This window comes from Hylobates moloch, unplaced genomic scaffold (genome assembly GCF_009828535.3).
Source record: "Hylobates moloch isolate HMO894 unplaced genomic scaffold, HMol_V3 SCAFFOLD_1, whole genome shotgun sequence".
NCBI lineage: Eukaryota > Metazoa > Chordata > Mammalia > Primates > Hylobatidae > Hylobates > Hylobates moloch.
The window spans coordinates 137,406,616-137,430,017 of record NW_026652276.1 but is presented as its reverse complement, the minus strand read 5'-3'; the positions used below and the strand labels follow the sequence as shown (position 1 = coordinate 137,430,017).

The 23,402-nt window shown below is 39.5% G+C and overlaps 1 protein-coding gene across 1 annotated transcript in view; it reads left to right on the top strand.

Annotated features, from left to right (window-relative positions):
• The window catches only part of ITPRID1 (ITPR interacting domain containing 1), a 119,752-nt gene that overhangs the window by 23,683 nt on the left and 72,667 nt on the right, over positions 1-23,402 (top strand). Inside the window, exons 3-7 of the mRNA XM_032758387.2 lie at positions 1,292-1,340; positions 1,675-1,718; positions 16,510-16,561; positions 18,850-18,936; positions 21,268-21,470. Of these exons, the coding sequence (XP_032614278.2) occupies positions 1,292-1,340; positions 1,675-1,718; positions 16,510-16,561; positions 18,850-18,936; positions 21,268-21,470 (435 nt within the window). The remainder of the gene's footprint in view (positions 1-1,291; positions 1,341-1,674; positions 1,719-16,509; positions 16,562-18,849; positions 18,937-21,267; positions 21,471-23,402) is intronic.

The window sequence follows — 23,402 nt, the reverse complement described above, 5'->3', positions numbered from 1 at the left end:
AGAAGGGCCCTCAGACCTATTTGAAAACATTCCTCTGTGAGTGGTGAGGGATGCAGGAGCTTTTGGCCAGGGGCAGGTGATTTTGGAACAAAAGTATTTGGCTTTGAATATACCAGTGTTCCTGGCATGATGCCGGAAACATTTATGAAATGGGCACTTCTGACTTCTGCTATAGACATCAGAACACAGACCTCCTTGAAAGAAGTAGACCAATTAATGAATGAACTCTGCTTCCTTTCCATTCCAAACATCCCTCATCCTAAGCTCCCAGGACTCTGAAGCTGTGTGGGGTCTAGGCATGAGGCTTCTTTCAGGTCATCAAACATTTTATTGAAAAACTCTTATTTGTTGGATCCTGTAGGAGGCATTGACAAAAATTTTAATCATTTAAAGAGTAATAAGTAAGAAAATACTTCCAGCACCCCCTGCCCCCATTATGTAACTGTTGAATGGTTTTTCTTCTTTGCCCGTCACCCAATTCATTCTAACTTCACAGCAGTTCAAGTGAAGAGCAATATGGACCTCCTGTGTCCACTTGGCTTTTATGGTTCACCTGACATCTTGTGAGGGGGATAATTCAGGCACCTCACTATTTGATAGGATAAAGTCAAACAAAATTAGCCCAGAGTACACAGTTGCTAAGCAGAATGGAAACAAATATTTAACAGGAAATGCTGCTTTACATCCTCTCCTTTTTACCTGTTGACTATTTGTTGAGCCAATGATAAAGATCCACCTTAAAAGACTGGTGCCTTTTTAACACAGGGTGCCTTTGGCAATCCAGGGACTGTAGTGCAATTTGTCCCTGGAATGAATGCAAATTTGGTTTCTAACCTGGCAGAGAACTCCTTGCAAATAACCATCACTGGCTGGCTGCCTTAGGTAAATGTCGTGATTCGATAAGGAGAGGCTTTGTGGTGATTTATATCCAACAAGAGAAAGACAAAAGTCTCTTATGCTTTCTCACCCTTTGTATTCACACCAGGTAATTTAAAAATTATTCTAACATCTCTTGTTCTTCAGTGGTTTATTTTTCTTCTCTCTCACATTTTCTTTCTTTTTTTTTTAAGTTACAGTCTTTTGACAAGTTTACACTTCATTCTCAGGAAAGGCTGATCATGGAAAACAGGAGATTTTGCCTTCAGGAAAAAAAAATGAATATGCTTATGGAAGGAAACACGTGACTAAATATGTGGGAAATAGAGCCACTGAGTGGCGGCTGAGTAAACAGGGTAGCGTCCTTTTAGCTGGTTGTGCTTTGACTAACTAATCTGTTCTTTCTTACTTGTAGAAGATTCCAAGCAAGAAAGTATTCAGCAGTGGCTGGACTCTGGATTCTTGTAAGTGTTTTTGTGTGTGTGCGCCTTATATGTTTCTCTTGCAAAGATCCATGAAAACAATGTGTGTAACTCTGCTTGGGCAAGGTGGGGGAAGTGTAGGGATTTTCATTTTAATTGTACTTCAAGTATTATCCTATTATTGTAAAAACTATGTATCAGTTTAAAACTACAAAATAAAATACTACTCTAGTCCCTGACTGTTTATTGGTTTCTAAAAGTCCTCTCTTACTAAAACCTAACTCTGCATTTGCTCTCATCTGTTTAATTAAAAAGTAATTTAGTATAATTTATTTACACACATTGTTTGACTCACAATACTTTTGTTTCTTTACAGTGTCTCTGCAAATGAAAACTTTCAACAAGTCATTGACCACACTGGTAAGACAAGAGAAGCAGTTATGCTTTGCAAAGCTGAGTAGGAGATATATTAAAATATCTATGTGAATAAATCTTCTTAAAATGAGAATTATCAGAGGCTTCTAGAAATGATCAGCCCTCAAAAACTATCCAGTTCAATCTCTTCATTTGACATATGACTGCGACAAAAATGATAGGTGCTTCCCCAGCAGCAGGTTAAGGGCTGAACCCAGGGGTCTTGCCATATCATCAACAGCTCAGGCTATAGCATAAACTCAGTGGGTTCTATGAAGTTACATTTGCAAGCATGTAATTATGAAAATGAAATTGTTTAATTTTCCCCATCCTGTATTATACTTTTATTTCTGAATCTAGGTTTTTTTCTATTCTTTGGTCTCAAAATTGCACTTACATTCTCTCTTTCTAATAATGCACTTGTTCTTAAGAAGAATAAATGTCTGAATTCTAAAGCAAACAGTACAAGTATTTCTGAAGGAGAAAATGTATCACACTTGTTTCACTGAGATTTGATAAAAGCATTATAAAAAGAAAAAGAAATTTAATTACAGGACTCACAGTTTCCACCTTCATTAAATGCAATACCATATTTTATAGAATCTAAGACCTTTCAATTATAAAATGCATTCATATTTTAAGTACCACTTAGGAAAAAAAACCAAAACCTGGTAATTACAAATAGAAGGCAATATTGACTGTAATACGTATCTTGATTTCACAGGTGTTAAAATGTGAAAAAGTATGTTTCAAAATGGATGAAATATTGTGAAGAATTTGTGTGAAAAAAATGACAAATTAGGAACTTAATGGTTAGATGAAAAAATTATTAGTCTAACAGTCACTTACTTTGCTGGTTTTAATTATTTCACTTCCTCTACTGCCATCTTACATTAAGACTGACCATTGGCTACAAATCAGTTTAAATTTCTAATTTTTTTACTACTTTTAAAAGAAAACCTATATGTATCATTGAAATTTCCCTTTTCACCAACCTTCTTTATTTTTTCTAATATAAAAGTTCCATGATGCCAAATACTGTAAAGATTTTTGCTGATAAATCAATTGTAAGTACCTCTCCGCTCATAATAGTTCAGACTCAAGGAAAAGCAAAAACTTAAGAAATATAGCCAGCATTTCATATCCTCCTGATGTTTTCTCTTGCCCCAGTTGTGGTGAGAGGCCTGGCACTGGTTCTGGGGTCATCAGTAACTATACTAAAAGCTTCACTTCCCAGAAATTAAAGACAAATCACAGCTCTTCCTCTTCTGAACCAAGTCAATGAACTGGAAAGGCACAGACATGAAGTAAAGACCTGGAGGAAAATTGGGATAGTGATATGGCTCTGAGATCAGAAACACAGTCTCGATTTGCCAGGTCCTTTATCTTCAGCAAGCTTTTTAATAATAATGGAATAGCTTCTTACATGTTTAATTGAGCCTTCGCTTGTACAAGGCCCTTTCTCATCGATCATATTTTAAACTCCGTGGCCTGTGTGGTAGCATGGTTGGTTTTGTCTTTTTGTTTTTTGCAGATGAGGAATCTGGGGCACAGAGTGGTCAAGTGCCATGATTGTTGGTCACAGCTGGTTAGAGGCAGGTGGAGGAATGGAGGCCTGGCCTTCTATTAGTATCAGCCCCGCTGCGTGCTGGCTTCAGCCATGATGAGAGAGCTGCACTGAGCTTGGGGGAGCTGAGAGACACACTGAGAAGGGTGGATGCTAGAACAGTACCAGAAACTGGGGACCTGAAGTTCATGGCAAGGGTGACAGGGAGAAAAACTGTGGAGATGAAAAGGACCCAAAGAGGAGGAAGAAAAGAAGTCGCTGTTGGAGGGAAAATCCTGTCAAAAGTCATAACGTACTGATAAAATATAGAGTGACGCATGAATTTCCTAGGGCAGCAGTAACAAATTATCTGTTTTAACAACAGAAATGTATTCTCTCACCGTTATGGAGTCTGGAAGCCCAAAATCAAGGTGTCACCAAGACTGATCTCCCTCTGAAGGTTCTAGGGAAGAATCCCTCCTGGTTTCTTTCTAGTTTCTGGTGGCCTCTGACAGTCCTCAGTGTTCGTTGGCTTGCAGCTACATAACTCCTTTCTATGACTTCATTTCTACATGGCCTCTTCTCCTTGTGTGTCTTTTCCTCTTATAAGGACACCAGTCATTGGATTAAGGATCCACTGTAATCCAGTATGATCTCATCTTAACTAATTAACTATCCACAAAGACCCTATTTCCAAATAACAGCACATTCTGAGGTTCCAGGTGGACGTGAAATTCCAGGGGACTCTAGTCAACTAACTAGAATTCATTCTAAGGCTGGTTTCCTTATTAATCACTTCTGAGGCTTTGTACACTAAGGTAGCAGCAAGATCTAAGTGTCTACATCTTACAGGTGACCCAGTGCCTCCCACAGAAAGCATTCTAGTGAGTCTTCAGCCCTTGGACTGGCCCCAAATAACATAGATAGTTGGGATAAGGCTTCAGTGGTCCTGTTCCTGGTTTCCTGCTGGGTTCTATGATGGCCAATGTGGGGCTTGGCCTTTTATGGTGACTCTCTGGCTGTCGTGCTCATCTGCAGCTATCTAAAATCTAAAATCTCATTTTTATTAAGGAGGAATCTGGTTGGCCCATTTTGTACCTTGTTTACCACCATTAAGCCAGGTAAAGCCCTTGGCACTTCAGCCTCTTCATCAGTAGAACTGGAAGGGGAAGAAAATTAATGCATACTGAGGAACCACATGCTAGATACTATACATACATTATCTTGCTTACCAGACCACCTTTTAGGTGAATATTACCTGGAGGAAAATGAGGCTCAGAAAGGTAAAGTAACTTGACAAAAGCCACCCAGTTAGTAGGTATGGGAGTTGAGATTTCAGCTTAGATCTGTCTGTCTGTATAACCATGCTCTCCCTCTGGAAGACTAATAACATTTACTGCACGTGTTATGCATGGAAACCCCTGGAAGGAAAGCCCTGTGCTGTGGTTTCAATGTTCCCTCCAAAACTCATGTTGAAACTTAATCACCATGGTGACAGTATTGAAAAGTGGGACTTTTGATAGGTAATTAGGTCTTGAGGACTCTGCCTTTATGAATGGGTTAATGCCCTTATCCTGGAGTGAGTTATTTATCATAGGATTGGGTTAATTCTCACGGGAGTGGGCTCCTGATAAAAGGATGGGTTTGGTCCCCATTTTCTCTCTCTTGTGTGCTTGCTTATCCTCTGCCTTCCACCATGGAATGACACAGCATGAAGGCCCTCACCAGATGCAGCCACTTGATCTTAGACTTCCCAGACTCCACAGCTGTGAGCCAAATAAACTTCTTTTCTTTATAAATTACTCAGTCTGCAGTATTGTGTTATAGCAGCAGAAAATAGACTAAGATACCCCTATCCCTATCCCTGTTGGAAAAGTCAAAGCATGAGCAATGTGGGTAAGTCACTGGCACTTCTCCCTCCAGGCCTTCTGACTCTTACACATCAGCCCTTTGGGACCACAACACAGTCCTCTGGAGTTCAATTGTTTTTATGTTGCGCAATACTAACTTTTTTTTTTTTATGTCAGTCAAGTGTCTATATTCATAGCTTTAAAAAGATACGTAAAGTTGATCAAAGGGTATAAACTTGCAGTTATAAGATGACTAGGTTCTAGAGACCTTAAGTACACCATGGTGACTATATTAGTAATAATGTAGTTTGTACTTAAAATTGTCTGAAGGAGTAGATCTTGAGTATATTCTCACCTCAAAAAGAGGTATTTTTCACCCTCAATAAGAGATGGAGATGTTTTGAATTCCAGTCTGTCTGATTTCAAAGTTCTTGCTCTTTTAACCAGAAACTAGCATACCTCCAATGACTGCACACTGGTGTAAATCAACTGTCATTAAGTTTATCTCTAACTTTTCTTTACTTCTGTGAGCCAATTTTGGGTGGCAGAAAAGAATGCTCTCTAAATTTAAGGTTTTAATGCCACTAAAATATAGAGGCACATAAAGTAGATTTTAATTCAAAGAAAAATTACTACTTAGAAACAGTTCTAACAGTAAGAAAGAAGTATAAAGCTATGCTGAAATTAACCTATAAATAACTCCTATAACTAAAATTTGCCTCAATTTTCACCAGTCTGTAGGTACAAATTAGGTTACAATAACATTGGTACCTAAATTTTGCTGGATTATTGCCCTCTTCTTGGTGACACAAGGTCTATCTGCAAAATATCTCCCCCTAAGTATTTCTGGGCGTTATTTGCTATCTCAAATATTTTCATAAATGAGCTCCCTTCCACTGCCCCTGCTACTACTCCAATAGAATCCTCTTAGTATCACCACGTAGACAAGTCATTTCAATACTTTCTGAGCATCATGTTCTTCTTCTGCTCCTCTGGGAACCACTATCATTGCCTTTGAGCTTTTATGGTGCTCTACTTATTGTAGAATTTGTATAGAAACACTCATATTCCATGGCCAGACACAGTTGCCCAGACCTGTGATCCCAGCACTTGGGAAGTCAAGATGGGCAGGTCACTTGAGGCCAGGAGTTCGAGATCAGCCTGGCCAACATGGCAAAACCCCATCTCTACTAAAAATACAAAAAAAAAATTAGCCTGGTGTGGTGGTGCACACCTGTAGTCCCAGCTACTCAGGAGGCTGAGGCAGGAGAATTGCTTGAACCCTGGAGGTGGAGGTTGCAGTGAGCGGAGATCATGCCACTGCACTCCAGCCTGGGCGACAGAGTGAGACTCTGTCTCAAAAAAAAAAAAAAAAAAAAAAAACACTCATGTCCATTATACTACATGATTATCATCTGGAGATTTAGGCAGCATTACTAGTATTTTATGTCACATAAAACCCATTATGAAAGTAATTTCTCAGCTTCTTCCTGCAGCTCATATCTCTCCTTGAGCCTTAGACTTAGGCTGGAGACTGAAGACTGAAGAACAAACATGACATCAGCTCTATTTCCTTGCCCACAGGAACACAAAATTTCTGACAGATTCCCTTTTATTCCTGTCTTCAGCATTTAGCAAATATGTGTTGATTGCCTGCTATAAATCAGGCTTTCCATTAGAACTGAGAATGCTGAAGAAAATAGATGCAATGGTGATAGAGACAATAAACAAATAAATACATATGTAATATGCTAGGAGGATGGATGATCAGGAAAGGCATCTCAAGTAAGGTTACGTTTCAGCAGCTACCTGAAAGAAGTGAAGAAGGGGAACATTTGTTATCTGGGGATGAGCTGTTTCAGGAAAATAAGATGGCATATGCAAAGCCAGGGGGCAGGAGTATGTCCTCTGTGTTCCAGGAATAGCAAGGATGCCTGAATGGTTGCAGTTAAGCGAGCAAAGCTGAGAGTAGAGGGCTAGGGGTTGAAGAATTGTCCAGAAGCCAAATCATTTAGGGCTATGTATATCCCTGTAAGTATTTTGGCTCTTACTCAGTGTCACAAGGGAACCCTTCAAAGTGTTACAAAGAAGTGGTATTATCTTGGTTCTTTTTAAAAGAACAACTTTAGCTGCTGTTCACAGAGTTGGCTTTGGGAGGAGGAGGTCGGAAAGGGTTGAAGCAGGGATCCCAGTTCAGAGGCTAATACAGTAATCTGGAGGAGAGAGGATAGGGCTATACAAGGCTAGTAGCAATCGTTGTGGAAATGTTGGATTCTGGTTATGTTTAAAATGTAGACAAGGCAGCATATGCTGGTGAATGTATGTGGGATATCAAAGAAAGAAAGAAATCAAAGATGACTGCAAAAAATGTTGCCCAAGCATCGGGAAGAATGAGTGGCAATTTATTGGGATGGGAAAAACAATAGAAGGATAGGGCTTTGCTTCAGAGATAGGAAGTTCAATTTTAGGCCTGTTGTGATTCAAATTTTTAATAGATATCCAAGAAGATACTATTGAGTAGGTAGTTGGAAATACAAATCTGGAGTTAAGAGGAAAGGTCCAGGAATAGATATATACATTTGGGAGTAGTTGACGGGTAGATGTGTTTAAAGACAGAAGACCACACAAGTAAATGCAGACAAAGAAGAGGCCAGGAAGATGTGAAGGACCAGCAAAGGAGAAGAGGTAGGTAATGAGGTAAAAAGGGAACGAAAAGAGAAGAGTCTGAAGGCAAGTGAAATCAGTGTGTCGCGGTGGGAATGATCAACCCCATCAGCTGTTGTTAATTGATTATATATGAGCAGGAACGACACTGTAACCTTGAGAAGAGCTATTTCAGAGGAAAGGTGGGAGAAGATTGTATAGCTTTCAAGTGGGAATGATAGTAGAAGAAATGGAGACAGAAAACAGCAAACTGCTTTGAGGAGTTGAGAGGTGAAAGGGAGCAGTTAATTGAAATAACAACTGCAAGAAAAGTGAAGGCAAGGAGGATTTTCTCTTCAGGAGATGAAAGCTGTTGCAGCCAGGTGTGATGGGAATGATTGGTGGCTGAGATGTACTGAGGCATATGGTGCCTTCCCCTGGCCTTCCTGAAGCTGTGGGTAGAGCCTGGACCTGTTGTTCTGAGACTTCTCCTCTTGGGGTATTGAAATCTCTTCCAATAAAACATTGCTTACCCAAGCTCATTTGCTGATAGAAATGATTTGGGTTTCTCCCTGTAGCTATGACAGATGCCTTCCTGTGCCCCTTCTTTCTATATGAATTTCAATAACTGCAAAAGGTTGGACAGCTGCCCTTTCTGCTTATGTTCTGAGTCTCACTGAAGCACTTCCCAAAGGATGGACTCTCATCTTCTGCTCTGTCTTCTGGCAAATGTTAGGGCATCTTAGCTGAGTGGCCTGACAGTCTCATCTCCAGGGCATTGTCTGTTCAGGGCACCTGGATGACTTACAGGGAAGAGCCTCATGGGCATCCTTCAACTTCTTTCTCTTTTCCCTTTCCAAGAACTACCACCTCTGTGGGCAGATTAACTCTTCTTCATGGTCACCAACTACACAAGCAAACATGTTTGAGCCTCAGTTTGGGATGAATATGGATCCACAGACCTTCCTATAACCACAAACACAAGATACAACATGCAGAGTCTTTTGAGGTCAATAGTGGTGTTAAAGAGCCCATGGTCATGGATGTTAAGGTCCCTCTTCCCAGGCTGCAAGTTCATTCTTAATCTCAGATTCCATATGAAAGCTATGTATTAAAAAAAAAAAAAAAAAGCCTGGAGAGAGTATCTGGTTCATAGCAAACTCTTTCCCACCACCAGAAAACAAATTAAACATCAGTGCTATCTGGCTGAGTTATGCATTGTCATTACAATGCCAAGATTATAATGCAAGTGAGAGTGCATTGTCATTATAATGCAAGGATAAGACACATACAATGAGTGCACATTTTAACATGTAGGTTTATATAATTAGCACTTGTTTAACAACACATCCAAGCATAACTGTGAGTGAAAAGACTAGAAGTAACTCCTACAGCAAAAAGACAGTTTCTGTCAAAGATATGCTTGGTGCCAGTTACTACTTGATAGGTTAATTCGTCTTTTTTATATTTAGTTATTTCTTCTCCCATCCCAGAGAGGTCCCAGAAGAATAAACTCATTTCTTTTCAAAAGGAATTTGTTTCAGAATAGGAACTTATAAAATAAAAAGTCGAAATTTTCTGGTCTGTATTATAAGAAAAAGTCAAAGTAAATCCAAGTAAACATAAAAGATGTTCCCTTACTGCTTGTCAGGTGACAGTATTCACAACAATGATCTGTTTTAGGTGAAGGGAACAACGATGTAAAATATATGACTCTTGCTCTCCAGAATGTCACTCTAACTGTCCAGGATCATTATAATTCAAATGTAACCTACATCAACTTTTCTACAAGACCCTCTAGTCTTATTCCTTCTCATTATATTCTTAGTTCTTTATCTTTCTTCATCCAGTTCCTCCTGTCTTAAAGTCTTTCCTGTTCTGTTCTCCTCTCCTTCTTTTGAGACCTGACCCAGGTCCCATATTCTCCATAAGACCCTTCCTGACTTCTGCACTGATACTGAATCTTTCTTCTGAACACCACTAACATGCATTTTTGGGTTCTACCCATGTGGCTCTTGGCCAGTGCTGCCTCAAATTGTTAGGGATATCATCCATTTCACTGACAAAATTATAAACCCCACTGAGACGGAATCATCTGTAAATTATCTGATTTCTCCAAAGTTAGTTGACAAAAGGATCTCAGTAAAACATAATGAAGATGTTGTCAGGCTGGGAAGTCTTCTCAAAACAGGTGAGACTGAAACTAGTAAATGAAGGAGGGATATGGTTTTTAAAAAACAAAGAGGCAAAGCAAGAAAAATTTTCTGGAAGCAATAGGGGTTTGAACAAAGGCACAGAAATGAGAAGAAAGCTAAATATGTTCAGAAAAGCACATGGAAGGTGATCAGATGAAAGAGATGGTTTCATGCTAGGGAGCAATGGTAGAAATTTTTCTGTTAGATAGGATGAGGTCATATTATAAATGTTTTATATTCCAGAAAGAGGGAATAACACTTGATGTCTTAGGGCTGAGATGGCACTGGAGTGTCATCTCAGGTTCCAGTTCAAATGGAGAGGTAGTTGTACTTGTGGTCTGGGCTGAGCAGGATTTTTACACCATATCTTTGTTCACCTGAAAAGGTCATGAATAATTTGTGATAATAATTAGTGATAACTGTCGCAGGTGCGGTGTTGAGGGAGTTGAAGCAAGCATGTTACACATTTGCCAGCTCTATTATAGTGAGTCCTGAACTCACTGTAGTGAGAAGAGGAATGACAGATGCAGTGTTTATCCTGGCAGTGGGGAGGGAGAAACACGTTGGGAAGAAGTTATAATGAACTCAGGCTTGAGGTGATGAGGGCTTACAATAGGGGGCGGCAGTGGAATGGGGAGGAAGGGTCAATGATATCTGGAAATAGACAAGTGGGTGAAAAAAGAGCAAAGCATTCCAACGGGCTTTAAGGTTTTGAGCATGAGTGTCAGCAGAGTGTAAGAGACTTTCTTTTAAATAAGAATATAGATTAATAATTTGCCAGCTGAGACAAATGCTGCTGACTGCCTCTACTAAGTGTCCCAGTCATGCAGGAGTTAAATCTACAGAAAGCTGTAGAATGCTATTATTTTAAAGCCCTGCAAAAATGTAATTTGATTAGTCTATTGGACGATATTCCAAAGAACCAAATGTCTTCCATGAATCAGTCAGAAATGCTTAGGAAAACCAAAATAAAAAATGCTTTCTAAGCCAATAAAGGTGCTAATTAGTGCCTTCTGCATATCTAACTACATCTTCTCCAGTAATACATTTTGCAGGGTTAAGTGCGGTGTCTGCTGCTTCAGATGGCAGAAGTCCACCTAACAGTGGGGAGGGTGGCTGGAGACTCAAGTATCTAAAAGGGAGTTAAAACTGACATTTTAACCCCTAGAAGGAGATGTATCAAATAGGGTGGGAAAAATTTTTTTTCTCTCTTTAATTTTTCCCCAAACTAACCCTTAGGAAACTTGGGGATAGTAGGACTTAGTGTTTGTTTTTTTTCTTTCTCCCTCCCCAAACACTCTTAGAGAGTAAAATCTGGTTTAAAAAAACCTAACTAGGGTATCCTGGAGGGGAAAAAATAGAGAAAATATCAAAACCAAGCAACTAGAGAAGCAAGTATAGAATTGAAGAAGACCTAGCGAGCGGTCTTGTGTTGGGGTTACAGGTACACATATGTACTACCTGGGGCAGTCTCAAGCCTGGTGCCTGCAGAAACCTGGGAAAATCCGGGTAACAGGAGTAGTTTTTCTGTCCTGTGATGGCATTCCCTAGGCGTGAGCTTCCTGCTCTGATCTGAGGTAGCAGACTCAGATGCTTCCTGGAGCCAGACAGGTAATTGCTAATGATAGAAGCAAGTGGGATAGCGACTGCAGAAAATTGGAGAGCACGTTGCCTTCAACAGATTGCTGCCCTGAAGACACCTGGGCCGGGGCTGCTGGCTCTTCCAAGTTTTAAGGAAAGTCTAGCAACCCCAATCCCTGTGAGAACTGGCACATTGTGAGCCACCAGCTTGCACTTCTCCATTCAAGTTCATTATTGAGAACAGGCAAAGGGAAGCAGGACCTGGCCCTGACAAACCCATCCTCAGGCCCTGGGAAATTTACCTTACAAATTAACAAAATCGGGAAAACCAAAACAAAACAACCACCCAATATACAATGAATAACAGTTTCGTATTGCCCTGTGCAAGGCTCCCAACTGCCTGAGTCTAAATGTTGGAAAAAGCTATCACTGCTTCTGCAATGATCAGGAAGTAAACTCACAGTAACACTATGAAAATACCCCTTGGTCTCCCGGGACCCTGGAAGCCCAGAACATAAAATGGAAATCAAAAAATAAAACTATCTTTAATAATTTTATAACAATTTTTAAAATGAGGTTCTTCTTGTGAGTTTAAAAAATCATATTCAGTTTTCCTTGCCTCGGTTTTCTCCAAAATCTAAGCTCAGCAGCAGAGAAGGCTGTATGTCTGAATGTACTGTCTTTAGACAGACATTTGTATCATTTGAAAAAAGATCATGAAAAAGTAAAGTCCAGCTGTGGTGGATCACACCTGTAAACCCAGCACTTTGGGAAACCATGGTGGGCAGAGAGCTTGAGGTCAGGAGTTGAAGACCAGCCTGGCCAACATGGTGAAACCCCGTATCTGCTAAAAATACAAAAAAATTAGCCAGGCATTGTGGCACATGCTTGTAATCTCAGCTACTAGTGAGGTTGATGCAGGAGAATCACTTGAACCTGAGAAGCAGAGGTTGCAGTGAGCTGAGATCATATCACTGCACTCCAGCCTGGGTGACAGAGCAAGACTCCATCTCAAAAAAAAAAAAAAAGTACAGGAGTCTGATAGCTGTATTTGTACATCTAGGAGGGTGAGATTCCAGTGAGGGGAGTAAGACATCCGACCTGACATCCTCTAATTATCGGTGACTCTGGACCCCACGGGATGCTAGTTGTACTGTGAAAGGCAAGAAAGCCCTTTGCCCAGCTGGTTCTAAAACTGTGTAAGGCTTTCATATGTGACATCCGACTGTGACCCAAATGGTCCACTTTGCACATTCCCTAGCAAACATGTTACCGTTAGGGTCTTTTTCTCTTGGAAAGTGCCCTTGGCTCCCTAGTAATCAGATTGCTCCTGATCAAGCGACAGGACACAGGGCGTGGTCCATGTAGTGTATCATCTAGCTCTGGTGGGCACTAGAATCCCTTCAAGAAGCCCTGGGTGAAGGGCTCCAGATTCTGGATGACTGGGTTTTCTGGATGACTCGATTTTCTGCAGGGCTAGGGTTTTTGAAAACTCAGCAAGGCTGAGCTAACTCTTCTCATCAATATCTAAAGACGGATCATTTCCTCTCTGACAGTTTGTGCAATGCACTGTGGCTACAAGGCCAGATCCCTGGCCTGATGTACACGTTTATTCACACATTCTAGGAAACCCAGAGCAATAGCAGGCAAACAAAAAAGACCAAAGCAGTCGCAAGAATGTCAGTGCTGGTAGAATATGCCACCAAATGTCCTAGAACCATGGAATGTTTTAGGTGAAAATGGGTGTTCAAAAACTCTCCAGAATTATCTCGAAGAGCTAAACCAGGCACAAATGGAGGCCTTACTTTGTGAATTACATGCAAAGTAGTAGATAGAAGTCCTGCTGGTAGGAAGGGGGCAGGAATAAATTTTTTAAAAATTGCTTGAAACAATAAATATTTTATCTTCCATTTAGGCAACTTATTATTTAATTCATTGTGGCATCAAGTTATTACAATATGATCGCCTAAAAATTACACTGTACTTGCATCTATGATGTGATTAATAAGGTGGCAAATGGGCTTTCTCTCATCTGACAACTTCAATGAAATGGCAGTGGTTTTATGAGTTTCAGAAGCTCTGAGATGGAGTTGGGTGCAGTGAGCAAGAATGCTGCAATGGATTAGCCATGCCTGCCTAGCTGAATTGGGTATTGACTTCATAGTTTTCAGACTCGGGCTCCTGAAGGTGCCTCATGGGTGAGGGAAAAGCTAAGTGGAAGAGCACTACATTCAGAACAGCTCTTTTTAAATTTATTTAAATTATTAGAATTTTGCAAAAGATTTTATATGATTGTGGAATTCCTATGATAAAACCTAGTGTTTTAAAACTATGAAGGTAATGGGGAAAAAAAGACTTGTGTTCTGATTCTAAGTTCATTTCTGACTTTGGTGCACAAGTTTGAGTCAAATATTCTATTGTAACTTACATAAATATTTGTCATCAAATGTCACATGGAAAATTTTTGAAATATCACACTTGTTTCCTAATAATGGTCATTCACTCTGATATTCCATCCTTGATCGTGGCTCCCTATAATGTTTTATTATGAGCATTTATATATTCACTTTATGTTTTCAACCCTCTGAAGTTTATATGTACCCCATCTTACCCTGTTTTTTTTTTTTTTTAAATCCACCTATGAAATTTATTCTAAACAAAGGATAGTAAATAACTTAATCTTTTGTGATAATTCCAATCAGTTGGAAGTGGTTTTCCTGAAGAAGGGATAAGAAAAGTGACAAAATTGGTAGTGATGTCTGCCATGGGAGTAGCATTGGGATTGATAGCACAGAGTCCGTATATATTCCCACTCACTATTTAAACCTTTAAAATTGATTCTATTTCTCACCCTGCCTGACTCTTTTTTTTTTTTTTTTTTTTTTGAGACGTAGTCTTGCTCTGTCACCCAGGCTGGAGTGCAGTGGCACAATCTCGGCCCACTGCAAGCTCTGCCTCCCGGGTTCACACCATTCTCCTGCCTCAGCCTCCTGAGTAGCTGTCACCCTGCCTGACTCTTATGATGAGAGTTACATTTGTTTTGTAGAGCAGAGACATTACTGTACCTATTTTCTCACTACTTTAAATTGTAGTCCTGTGTTCTGAGCTTAGTTAAGAATCCACTATTGCCAGGCATGGTGGCTCATGCCTGTAGTCCCAGGATTTTGGGAGATGGAGGCAGGTGGATCGGTTGAGGCCAGGAGTTCCAGACTAGCCTGGCTAACATGGTGAAACCCTGTCTCTACTAAGATTCAAAAAACTAGACGGACATGGTGGTACACACCTGCAATCCCAGCTACTTAGGAGGCTGAGGCACGAGAATCACTTGAACCCGGGAGGCGGAGGTTGCAGTGAGCTGAAATCATGCCACTGCACTCCAGGCTGGGTGACAGAGCGAACTGTCTGAAAAAAAAAAAAAAAAATCACTGTTTACTTGCAAGTCAGTAATACATCTCCAGTCTTTATCCTTCTAGACCAGTCTTCTTTTTCCGTTTAACAGGGTCACTAAGCCTTTTGAAAATCTTCTGAAAATGATGGGTATTCTTATCTCCATCTCCAAGATTTGGCATTTAGAGACAAATTCACAGGTACCTGTCGTCTATTCATAGACCTTCTACACAGACAAGAACCCTAGCCCTTTATTCTCTTCAGTATTCTTTCATATGTTTACATCATTCAGGATTGCTTTTCCAAAACTTCTTCTAACCTCTATTATCTTTCTTACGGTAAAAATCTTTATGTTCTCACAGAAATGCAGCGTGGCAACACCTCCCAGTTTCACACACGTCACACATTTGCACCCAGGAGAGCAACAAGTAAGCAGGAATAAGAACACTGGTGAACCTTCTGAGGAATTTGCCCATATTCTAAGCATTTTCTTCTGCAGGTGTCAGCCACATGTTATATCATGATACAGGGTCTGAATCTTGCAATGGCCCCTGAATAAGCCTCTCTGATAACCAATATTTATTTCTTCTATTCTGTCTTCAGCACCACTATCAGGCAAATGAACATTCAGCATCATCTTTCTCACATTTACTTGTTTGCTCAAAAACCTTTTGTGGTTTTCATGTCCTAACACGTACATATACACTCCTCTTTCTGTCTTTCAAATAAGCTATAAGATGCTCTGTTGGCAGTGTGGTGTCACAGAAACAACAACAAGAAGCTAAAATAAGTTGCAGCATCCTACTAGCCGTGAGAAATTTATGTAATCTCTCTCAGCCTCGGTTTTCCTCTGTGTTAAGTGGAGATCAATAACTCGCACTAAGTTAGTGCTAAATAAATAGTCAATGTTATTGCTGCAATCAATAATAAAGGTAAGAATAAATTCCTAGATGCACTACTTTTGACTGTATGACAATGGGCTCATTACTAAACTTCTGTGAATCTCAGTTTCTAATCTGAAAAATGAGGATAGGTTGTAATTTTAAGGCTGTTGGAAGGATTAGATGATACAAATGAAGGGAATATGCTTAATACATGCTGGGCCCTTCATGTATTATTTTTTGCCTGTCCCCGCACTTGCTTCACAACTTCCTGTACCATGAGAGAGCATCCCTATATGCCCTGTGAGCTAATCAGACTACCCCTAGCACTCTGCTTTGCACTTGCTATAGAAATCTTTCTTCTCTTTAAGGGCAATGCGTCTTTTAAGGGCAATGCCTCTTTTCCAGCTGTCAAATTCTCCCATTCTTAAAAATCCAAGACAAGTACCACTTCCTCCTTGAAACCTTTGCTGAATACTCCATTTAGCACTGACTTCCCTCTCCATTGACCCAGTACATTTCTTCACGTGTTTGTCATACAATGTAGCCATTAATTTCATTCTGTCTGTTCATTACAGAGATGCCTTGTATTTCATGCCTATATAACCTTGGATATGGAAATTCAATTCTACCTTGGTTTCCTTTGGGGTTGAGAAAATCTTCCACAAGATAAAACGAAATAAATTTCCCCTCTACTTTTTTTTGTCGTTGCAGTTTCTTTGTATGAACAAGGGATGGTTCAAATGACTGTGAAAGACTACATGAGGTAGGTAGCAGAATCAGTGTTACTTCATGCCAATATCTTACAGCCACATCTTTGCTGAATAAACTAGAAATAGGGAAGTTTTCTTAATATTGCCATGGCTCTTGGGATCTCGTGAAAGGTAACTGGTTTAGTCACAGTGCCTAGAATGTTTACATCAGCTTCGAGAGAAATAGAGGTTCCTTAAAAATCATAAAATTGTGAGCAAATTAAATCAACAAATGTTGATGTGGGGGAAAATTTAATTAGAACATATGCATAAATGACATTCTACTGTACTGCAACTGTTCATAAGGACCTGTTTATAAAACAGTTACATTCAATATTTTCATTTTGCTAATGTAATTGATTATTATTCTATTTACTGGACAACAGTATATACAATTTCCAATGTTAGATGGAAAGCAGTGAGAGTCTCTTCATTAGAGGAAATACTAGGTCTCAAGTGTGGTGCCCAGAACACCAGCATTAGCATTATGGGGGACCTTCATAGAAATGCAAATTCCCAATCCCCACCCTAGACCTACTGAACCAGATCATTTGGAGGTAGGGTCCAGAAGTCTGTATTTGCGCATGTCCTTCAGATGACTTTTTCGGCCACACTCTTTTAAAAACCACTGGAATAGACTATGAGCTCTTTCAGGTTAGGAACCCCCTTCCTGCGCATTTGTCACACTCGCATTTTCAGGATAATTCCAACTAGTTTGTAAACCAAATCTGCAGTACTGCATCCCCCTGCTGCCACAAATTCACCCCTAAAATGCTATTTGTCATAGATTTTTCTCCTTGCAGGATTGGTTGTTTTTGCTACTCATAGAATCATAGAACTATAGGAGACCACAGAAATCTCTCAGGCAACTCTCGTTTTGTTGAAGAGGAAAATGAGAGCCAGGTTCTGTGACCAACTCATGCTTCCAGGCTTTATTACAACAGTGACTCTGTATTGGTTCTCCTTGGATCCAAGGGCAGGCTGCTTCTGGGTTGCTCTGCTGCACCTTCCAAAATAAGGTGTGGCCCTCAAACGAAGAAGGAAAAATAAATTATGGCAGGCCTAATGAAAACTGAGGTGGGGCAATAAGTGAAAAGGTATCTTCTGCCTCTCCTTGAGGCTCAAGGAGCTCAACTGTCTGTTAACACCAGAGTTTTTATTATCCAGAAAAACACACTTTCTCAACCTTACAGAACAGAAGCAATTAAAGGACAGGGCCCAGCTATTGTTTTTGTTTTGTTTTGTTTTGTTTGAGACAGAGTCTCTCTCTGTCACCCAGGGTAGAGTGCAGTTGCGTGATCGCGGCTCACTGCAATCTCCACCTCCCGGGTTCAAGCAGTTCCCTGTCTTAGCCTCCCAAGTAGCTAGGATTACAGGCACCTGCCACCACGCCTGGCTAATTTTTGTATTTTTAGTGGAGACAGGGTTTCACCATCTTGGCCAGGCTGGTCTTGAACTCCTGACCTCGTGATCCACCCGCCTCGGCCTCCCAAAGTGCTGGGATTACAGGCGTGGCCACCGTGCCTGGCCCAGCTATTCTTACCAAATGTAGCTAGAACAAAGCAACCCAAGTAGGATAACTTGTACTCCTTGGGAACATTGATATCTGCATCATATTTTTAATAAATTCTAAATATATGCCAACTGGCTATTATATTTGATGGGGCTAGATGTGATCCATGGTATAGCTGAGCTAGATATATAAAACTGAACTATATTATGACAGGGTTCCACTCTCTTTTGAAGCACTTTCAAATGATCTGTGAAGCAGGCCTATTGGGTAGTGATGTTCATTTTTTCCATAGTAAAGGAGTTTGTTAGAAATGCATATGGATGGCTGCAGGAGCCCTGGAGACAGCACTTAGAGAGTGTTAGCCATATGATATGAAATCCTTCACTAGTATGAGAATTAATGTAGAGTCACTTCAGTGACGGCTGGCTGTACTTCTTTCAGCATATAATTTTAACTTCTTCCCGAAAGTTGGTGCCTAGCAAAGCTGTGTTCCTGAAAGGTTCCCCAATGATATGCCATCTGTCAAAATGAGACGTTCTGTCACCTTCATAATGAGCACTAGCGGGCACCTAATGCTTAAATTCTCACACCTTCTGTAATACAACACTCTTGAAAACAGGAGCAGCTCCTCCACTGCAAGCTCTCTTCTGCAAAGGTGTAGCCATTATGGGATTATTAGAGACTAAGAGGAAATGCAGATGTTTGCTCTGGAAGGAAAAGATTCACAATGACCTCCCAGGAGACTATCTAAATCAACACATCTCATTGTTGGTATTTTCCCAACTGTAGATCTTTGCATCAGTTTTCAGAAACTCCCACCCTATCCAGAGGGACCAGTTTCAACTCTTCCTATTCTGCTGCAATTGTACCACAAAGGTATGTAATTTCCAGGTGCTTTTCATCTAGAGAAATCATTCTGTGCAACAGTGGATTTCATGAAATTATAAATAGGCACTTGTTGAATGAATGGATGAGAGAATGAATAAAATATTTTCAAACCCTATCTTGCAATAACAATATAGAAGAGTTAGTAAAATTGGAAACAGTCTAAATATCTGTCAGTGGGGAAATGGCCACATAAATGATTGGCCAGTTCATTTTACAGAATTCCATATAGTGATAAAAAGAATAGGTAGACATATACATACTGGCTTAGAAAGATCTATGTGCCATATTTTTTAAGATTAAAAAAAGCAAAATGCAGGAAGGTACATAGAGTAGGTTACTATAAATAAAGCAAACAAGTGAAAACCGTAAAACACGTATATAACTGCATAGGAAAATGTCTGGAAGGATACACATAGATTTAACTGGAAGAGGATTAGGATTGGTGGGGGTAATACCTGAGGGGAGTGAAAGCATTATGTGTACTATTAAAATTTTTTTTAACAAAGTCAGTATATCTAATTTCTTCCATTATTAAGTATTACTTAAAAAGTTAATGATATTTTCATGATGATATGAAAATATGTTTAATGACCAATCAATACTTATATTCTTGGTCAAGAGACTGAAGCCTTTGGAAAGCAGGAACTATGTTCATTTTTGTGCCACGTGTACCTAGCATAGAACCTAGAACATGACAGATATTCAATAAATATATGTATAAATGGGTAGGATAAACATTTGTACAGTGAAGTCAATATGATAACAGATTAAATCTTTCATGCAACTTTAGATTTCTCACCAGAATTTTTTTCTTCCTTGAACCTCTTTATATTCAGGTGTCTGTGTCAGTGTGATCAAGTGATTGGCATTCCTGATTCCTCTGTTAATCCCATGATTAAGATATCCAAATGGAGCCATCTCCACTTCACATTATAAGTTTCAGTAATCAATTGCACTGCATGGTGACTACAGTTAATATTAACTTATTGTGATTTCAAAAACTCTAAAAGAATATTATTTCAGATGTTCTCAGTACAAGTGACGTAGTGGGTATTTTAATTGGCTCGATTGAATATTTCTACAATGTATACATAGAACAAAACATCACACTGTACTCCATAAATACACACAATTATTATTTGTCAATTAAAAACAAATAAATTAGTTTAAAAAAAAAGAGACTCAAAATAATTAAAGAAAAAAAAGAAAGTGTGAGCATGATGCTGGTTGTATCTGGTAGGTGGGTGGGCATCCCCAGTGAGACAGGTACCTGTTGTTGAATGTGTAAACGGCTAAGTAAATGAATTGTAGTTAATCCGATGTGAATTATGAAGTCACTGAAGTAAAATTATCTAAACTATCTCAAATAGGCTCATTAGTGTTGCATGTAAAGAAAAGGCAAACAAAAACTTCAACAAAAGAGCTGAGCAACCCTGGTAAAATCTCATCAAAAGGTCTGATTCCCATGGAATCCAGGAAAGACTCCCATAGTCTCCTGGGTTAGCTTAGCAACTTAGGTGAAGTTCAGACGTGAATTGGCATACATAATGTAACTATTTATATTTATAAATAATACAATTAAATATAGAATTGTAATATGTATAATTATACTAAAATTAAATAATTTAGATATACATACAAATCAAATTTAAAAAATACATAATTTTAATAAAAATTACAAATGTAATTTCCAGCTAATTGATGTTTATCATTTAAAGTGCCAAAGTGACTACAACAAGTTGATAAAAGCATTTTTTGTTTCTTAGCCAAGTACAAAAATAATACGGAACACATTTTAATTCTACCTAGGGACTTACAATCATTATTTATAAACATCAGTCCTTGTAGTCTGCATTTAATGATATCCTGGACAGATCTGTGTTGCTAAGGATGCCACAGACTTGTGCTCTATTAAAATAGTCTTCTTTGAGTCTACTGTTCACAGTTTTTTTTTTTTTTTTTTCTGCTTCATTTCTTGCCTTTAGTGACCACTTGTTTGTGGTTGTCAGTGCACTGCCTCTGGCTGGTATCTGTCCCGCAGTCTCCCTGCCCTGTCTAATTTATCATGTACCTGTTGTGGAATGGGAAGCCAGTTAAGTAAACTCATAGTATTGGATGTAAAGTACAGGCAAGCATCCCTGAGTGGGCGTGCCAGTCAGTCCTTTAAATAAGTACATAGGAATGCTAGCGAATGCACCATTTGTCTATTTAGGATCCTCTTTCACTCAATATCTGGGAGATTGGGTGGATGAGGTGACCGGAAAAAAATGGTGTTGGGTTAACCGTTTCTGGATAAAGATATTCATATTTTTACCACAGCATTCCTGAATGGCTGGAATTTTGGGAGAAAGATCCAGTGGAGATTCTCTTAGATCTGGGGTTTGGTGCTGATGAGCCAGACATCTGCACCCAAATCCCACCCAGATTTCTTGGCTGTGGCTCAGCAGCCAGAGGGATCAACATCCGTGTTTTTCTTGAAGCTCAAAAGCAGCGAATGGATATTGAGAACCCCAACTTGTACGGTAAGTGAGGTTCCTGTGGCATTCGCATCTCAGCATTGGCAATGAGTGGGCAGGTGGGCCACAGTGTAGGCGAGGAGATTGTGTGAAGTAGCACGCAAACCCTCTATTACAGTGACTTCACACACAAAAGATGGATTTCTTGGTCGTCCTATATGTCCAGTGGGAGTTGGTGTGTATGTTTTGGAGAAAGGAGTATCTATTTGCTCCATGTTGTCCTCACTCAGGAACACGGCCTCTAATCTGGAACCTCACTAGTTGTAATGATAGGGAAAGGTAGAAATGGAGAATGATACTCAGCTCTTACAACCTCTGCTCCTAACTTACACACGGCGGGTCTTGTTCACATTTCATTGGCCAAAATAAGTCACATGGCCACACCTAACTCCAAGTGGGTGGGAATGTACAACCCTACCAATTGCCCAGAAGGAGGAAAGCTGGCAGTAATGGTGAGCAGCACTAATATGTACCATAGCCACACACCCAGGAGGCAGAGAAACCAGAATCTGACAAGGATTATCATGAATCATTAGGTGAAACCCTAATTTCCTCATTTATGAGGTTTAGAACACTATCATTTATACCTTGAGCTGTAAGTGACAGTTATCAATCTGCCATGCCACCTGATTTAACTATGTCTAAACCTTATAGCTAATCAGGCATGTCGCTATATTTCTTCAGCTGGTGATCAATGTAATCCTTTTCTCTAGGACATTACTAAGCATTTTCTTGGGGGTGCCTGTACTGTGCTCAGTTTTGGCTTACTATTTTGGGGGAAAGATGCTTTGCAGCTTAATAGGTTTATTTACTGCAGGATTGATTTAATATGCTAAGGTGCACTTTCAGCCTCCTAGAGGGGATGCGGTGCAGCATTTCAAAACCGCTTAAATACAAAAGGCCTCTTGGAGAAGCATTGAGGAAGACCTCCTCTATAGTATAGAGTTTGAGGAATTCTGGAGGGGGAAATGACAAAATTCTGATTCTCAAATAAATTCTTTTAAATAAACAAATTCACTAAAAGGAAAGTCATGTGAGACAAAGTGTTTTTCTCAAGCAATTATCTGGAACAGGGACTTCACTTGGAGTTCTCATTTTAGCTCCTGTTTCTCTGTTTTCATGTGGGTAAAATGGGTCTCAAAACTTCAGGAATTATATTTTTTTAAAAAAGAGTATGTAAAGCTGAAGGTTTTGCATGTAGTATTTCCTTACCTTTTAGACTCAATTCATGTTGTTCCTTGTTATCTCCTCTCACAAGCAGCACAGAGATGCAAATTCTTTGATCAATTCTTTATTTCAGGAGAATGTCATTTACCAATATTTGAATAGCATTTGAGCTGCTATGAAGTAAATATTTCACAAATGAAATTGACATATGGATTATAGAGAAACTAGGAGTTGGCCCCTGATTCTGTGATCCCTGGTGCACTCTTGTTTCTACAACATAACACTTGATTCAAGGAAGCAGAGAAGGTCAAATATAAAACAACCAATAATAAAGCTGGTTGGCAGATAGAATGGAAGATTGTATCTCATTCAAAGTCAATACAAACATTTAAACTTGGGACATGAGAATCAATTAGTCCATTGTTCAATCTTCCCAAAGGCAAAAATAAAAGAAAACACTTATCCAATGCTTCAGACTATTGTGTTCTCTGAATTGACTTAACCAATTAAATTGGTAGGTTTTGTTTTAGTCTAAATTTAAAAACCTGCTGTGGATGGATGTAAAGCAATCATAAAAGTTGAATTATCATTCAATTGTACCCTCTGGATCACGAAAGAGATTCAGTTTCAATACAGCTTAATTTAGGGGGGAAATGTAATCAGAATTATTCTGAAACATCCAGAACCCCACAGTTCCTATAGGTCTTGGAAAAATATCACAGTCCTCTGTGAGAAATCTGTCACTTTTTTTTGGAGTAGAAGGATGATTAG